The sequence below is a fragment of the Glycine max genome, chromosome 12 (genome assembly GCF_000004515.6).
Source record: "Glycine max cultivar Williams 82 chromosome 12, Glycine_max_v4.0, whole genome shotgun sequence".
Classification (NCBI taxonomy): domain Eukaryota; kingdom Viridiplantae; phylum Streptophyta; class Magnoliopsida; order Fabales; family Fabaceae; genus Glycine; species Glycine max.
In genome coordinates, this window is record NC_038248.2 from 862,338 (window position 1) to 867,776 (window position 5,439).

The 5,439-nt window shown below is 33.4% G+C and overlaps 1 protein-coding gene across 1 annotated transcript; it reads right to left on the reverse strand.

Annotated features, from left to right (window-relative positions):
* Positions 1-1,796: 1,796 nt before the first annotated feature.
* Positions 1,797-3,727, reverse strand: LOC100775295 (protein JINGUBANG). The gene has a single exon (XM_003540545.5). The coding sequence runs from the start codon at positions 3,421-3,423 to the stop codon at positions 2,170-2,172; it is 1,254 nt and encodes a 417-aa protein (XP_003540593.3). The 5' UTR covers positions 3,424-3,727; the 3' UTR covers positions 1,797-2,169.
* Between the last annotated feature and the right edge of the window lie 1,712 nt (positions 3,728-5,439).

Consider the following 5,439-nt stretch of genomic DNA (forward strand, 5'->3'; position numbering starts at 1 on the left):
TGGTTAGTGAATGGTGGCTTTTTAGACAATTTAAAGCAATGACTTAACTGGTTTCATGATTTTACGTGGTCCAACCAAATAAACAGCTGCTTTCAGTTTCTTTGCACCAAATGGACGGTGGAAGAGCATAAAGGACACTCCAAAATTAGGCACAAAGGACCTTTCTGTAGTTAAAGTCAATGACTTCAGAATATCACACTTTGATTACTTCTGCTGAAACAAAATTGTGGGAATATTTTATATCTAGGAGTTTATACCAGTATTGTTACCATTTGAAAAAGAAAAAAAACAACTCAGCTGAGTAAATTATGTGTATTTCAAAGAATCAGAAAACTTAATTTTAAGCATCACATGATTTTTCATTTCATCCTTGTGTCCACCTTTTCTTCTTTATGCCCAGTTGCTGGTTTCCATGAAAGAATATCTCTTGTTTTAGAAATCTCCGCTTTGGTCATGTAGTTGTTTTGAATACTGGTCATGATCTACAAACTAAAGAGCAAGAATAAAGTATAGGGCATTTCTACATATCTTCTTGTTCTGATCTCATTTGGCTTCAGGCCTCTTCTGATTCACTAATACTTGCGCTGTGATATTTGTCTCCACTAAGAAAATAACAAGCAGAATGAGTATCCTATATCGCAAGACAAAATTCCTTGACTCATATAATAACATAATTGTTTGTCTCGAGAATCTTTTTACTTCTATTCTTACAGTTGTTTGATTGGTTGGTGGTATTATTTGATTTGGCTACTGAAGAGCTTATCCTAATGATATTTGGAGACATTAATCTCTTCAACGTACCTATGATAACAATTACAATTGTATACAAAATACAAAAATGAAATTTAAAAAACAAAAGCATAACTACTCCAATCAGCTATGTCCCCTAATTTCTTCACTAAGATAACAATAAAATATAAACCAAGGCCACTAATTTCACAATAAAAAACTTGTTTTAGAAATATGTGGTTGTTTTGAATACTGGTCATGATCTACAAAATAAAAAACAAGAATAAAAGCATATTTAATTACTCATTTGACCTTTATACTTACACAATCTTTATGTTTTAATTCTTACATTTAAATATTACTCGTTTTAGTCTCTCCTCTTACGCTATTTAACTAGTTTAAATCCATTTAGATACACTTTTTTTAACTAATTTTAGTTCCTAGGCATATATTTTTTTAATCCGTTTTTGTTCATATAATTTTGAATGACAAAGGCTAAAAAGTGTACACATAAGGACTAAAAAGTAATTTTTAGGTGTAAGGACTAAAACATAAAAGATGTGCAATTATAGGATAAAATGGGTAATTAAGCCATAGAAGTATAGGACATGTCTACACTATCTTTGATCTCAATTGGCTCAAGCCTCTGACTCACTAATAGTCACGTAGTGACATTTGTCTCCACTAACAAAATAACAAGCAGAATGAGTATGCTGATTTAGATATCATAGATAGCAAGACAAGATTCCTTGACTCAAATAATAACAGAATTGTTTGTCGCAAGAATCTTTTTTTCTTTTTCTATTCTTAATAGTTGTTTGTTTGGTGGTTGTTTTATTTGTTTTAGTTGCTGAAGAGCTCAAAGATATTTGGAGACATTAATCTCTTCAATGCACTTAGGGTAATAAAGTGCTATGTTCTGCTGTCCTTTTCCTTGTGCTAATTATTGTCCTAAGCAAATGCACTTTCAAAAAGGTTACATGTCCATTAAGCTTCGATTGGATGCATCATGTAACTAACAAAAGAACATGATTTATTTCCATTGATTGAATCCTGCATCATGCGAGTAACAAAAGAACATGACTTATTTCCATTGATTGAATCCTTTATAGGCATAGTTACAATTGTATACAAATACAAAAAAATAATTTAAAAAACAAAAGTATAACCACCCCACTCTGCTATGCCCCCTAATTTCACCCTAAAATTCTACAGTCAGCTCAGAAAAAAAAAAACGAAATCAACACCATTTGCAAACCGAAAAGCAAAACAGCAATTTCAAGATACAAACAAAATCTTCAATTCTGCCCTTCATTCTAGTCTTTCTGCAACCTAAAACAAATTCAAAGGAGAAAATGAATAATCAAGAAGGAAACACGGCAGACACTGTTAAAATAGATCGTGTGCTTCATCACCCACTCAGCCTTCAACATGTTCCTCCTATCCTAACATGGGATGATTGACTGTGCCAAATCTTGTGGAGTTGTTATCGTTTACTTCTTCTGCATCATTATTATACCTTGGAACCCACCAAACTCTAACGCTTCTGTCAAGGCTTCCACTATACAACAAAAAGCCACCACCAATTCTATTAGATGAGGCCTGCAAACACTTCACAGGCCCTTCATGACCACTTATGACCCCAACTTTACAAAGCTTACCAAAAGCCTCTCTCCTCCAAATCCCTATGCTTTTATCCGCTGATCCACTGCACAATAACTCCCCCATTAAACACATACACAACACAGCTATCTCATGTGCCTTGGTCTCAGAAACCAGCTTCCAACAACTCTCAAACCCCCCACACCCCTCCCACCCCATCACAAACCCATCAGACCCTCCTCCATAAACCCATTTCCCATCATCAGAAACAACAACAGCATTAAAAGAAACATCTTTATGACCCTCCAAAATCCCCTTCAAAGCATGCCCCCCCTTCCCATCTTTTCTCCCCCAAGCCTTAATCTTTCCATCAGCAGAAGCAGAATACACAACCCCTTTACACGCCACCAACCCATTGATAGCATCATCATGAGCCTTTATAGACTCCAAACACTTCAAATCCGAGAGCTTCCACACCTTAAGAGTCTTGTCCCACGACCCAGAATAAATCAAACCGCTATAAACCGTCAAGCATGAAATGCTATCCGCATGCTCAATCCACAAACGCTTGTGGTGCCTCCGGGTTTGTACATAATTGCTCTGCTTCATGAACTTCCCCAAATAGTCCTTGGTTGTGGGAAGAGTATCAACGAGCTTGAACACGTTCTCTGAGCTTCTTGACACCTTCCAAACTCTGATCCTGCTATCTTGATGTGCGGTGAAAACCTTGTTCCCAACCGATGCAAGTGCCTTCACTGACCCATCTCCTTGTCCGAACTTTGCAAACACCCTCAAATCTGGTTGCTGCCACACTATGATATCCTTACCCTGCGAGGCACTGAGGATGAACTCACCGCATAAGGCCAAGCATGAAACGGAGCCCACGTGTCCCGAGAGAACTGCGAGTGATCGGTGAGAGTGGAAGAAGCCAGAAACTATGGCTATGGGTATGCGATGGGAACAGAAGGGGCTGGCATCGCTCTCGCTGCTGTTGCTGCTATAGCTGCTGCAAGTTGAAGGTGGTGTGTTCCAAAGGTTGGGTTTTGAATCCATTGGAGCGGAAAATTCGGCTTGGGCAACGAGGGAATTCATTGAAGGAAGGAGCGTGGTGGTGGAAAAGAAAATAAAGAGAGAGAAGGTGGTTCCTTGTTGACGAGGGAAATGTTATGTGAGCGTTAATGATTGTATAGCAACGGCTACCTTGACTAGAGAATTGTCTGTCATTTGCTTGCAATGCCCTTTTGTAATGTTGTATCTATGAGTTATGAGTTGTTGGCACTTTTTGTGGCATTTTTTATTCCACCAATTACCATCTTCCACATGGAAAATGGCAAAAACGCCCTGCTTTCCTATTAAGATTTCAACATATCTTCATTCTTCACTTCAGGGTTTTCTATTTTGGAAAGTGGTTTTGAATCTTTACCCTTTATTATTATTAGTTGCAATAGTAATTGCACAATTAATTTAATTTCTATATGCATATCGGATGTTGGGTTCCACTCACATCTTTGATATTTATCTGATTTTTCAGAGAGTTTAAATTAACCGTTTAAAAGAATATTATTTTATCTTTATAATGTTCTATAAATTTAAAGATATTATTTATAAATTAGATATAATTTTTTTTATGATTAGGGTATTAGGTTTATAACTAGAGACTTAAAGTTTACAGGACATCCATGATAGGGGTTTAGAAATTTTAATTGAGGAAAGAATTATTAAAAAATTAATTAATTTTCTAATTTCAAATATTTAAAATATTATTAAAATTTAAAAGAATATATAAATTTAAAAATATTATTTATAAATTAAGAATTAACTTCTTTATTTAAGATTAAGAGGTTAGATACATAAATAGAGATTTTTTATATAAGAAGAATAATGTAAAAGGGATTTTCACCATCACTCTCTACGTGACACGAGAGAGGAATAATGTAAAAGGGAGTTTACAAATTTTTTCAAAAAAAATTGTAATAAAGATAAATAAAATATTGATAAAGTTCTCTTACATAATATATTTTCTTCTTTTACAATTAAAATTCTTTTAATTATATGATAAGTGTCAATCAATTAAAATTTCCTTTAAATATAAATATTAAAGTAATTAATATTAAAAAAAATAATTTTTAATTATATGATAATTTATTATTAAATGAGAATGTAATTAGAATATACTAATAGTGTAATTTATACCATCAATATATTCTAATTAAATTCTTAAATTTAACTTGTAAATTTTTTATGGTTTATTATTGGGAAGGAAGGGAGTATATATGAATAACAATTGTCATGAGATAAGAGTAATTGTTTTATTAACCATTACTCTTAACGACTTAACATGTAATTAATCTTTACTGAAAGCTATGACAGTAATATATTGATAATATAAACAAAATTATTTTTTCGTTTAAAAATTATACTATTATACTTTGATTAGCAAAATTGAATTTTTATATTGTTATTTAATAAAGTGTTGGGACATCATATTTTAAATTAGAACACGTTTATATATTTTTACATCATTAAAGTGGTTCTGATAAGTAAAAGCCTTCTGAAAAGTGTAAATTTAAATTTGAGACTCTTTAAAATTAGTTATAGTTGTGCTTGGACATTAATATTGTGCATTCCTTCTCAGATAAATTCCTTAGCCATTGATTCTAGGAGTAAAGACATTTGTTGAATGATTGATTTACTCAATACCTATCTGGTCGTCTGTTCATCGATCTATCCTTTTTTTTCCTCTTTGGGTTTACAAATGTTTCGAAGTAAAATAGCTTAAAGTAACGGTTAGTCACATGGTCGTCTTATGGTTATTCCCTTTCCCTTATTCATATTGAAATGCAAATATCTGCTTAGTCAATAGAATAATATCTCCGCTTCTGCTTTATGCCCCCGACACAACTAGCTAAACCAACGAAGAAAAGTTGATTTGTGCCCAATTAGCAGCAGGATCAATGATGAAATAATTAAATTGCTAAGAAAACAAAATGTATAAAGAGTATAGTACAAACGAGATAGCAAGAGAGATGGTTAATGTGATTGGTAGAGAGCAACACTTTTTGTTGTTGTTAGCTCACAAGAATTCCGTCAACATAACTAACTCCACAT

Excerpts from the sequence above, each read along its gene's own strand:
- LOC100775295 (XM_003540545.5), bottom strand. The coding sequence starts at position 3,423 with ATGAATTCCCTCGTTGCCCAAGCCGAATTTTCCGCTCCAATGGATTCA.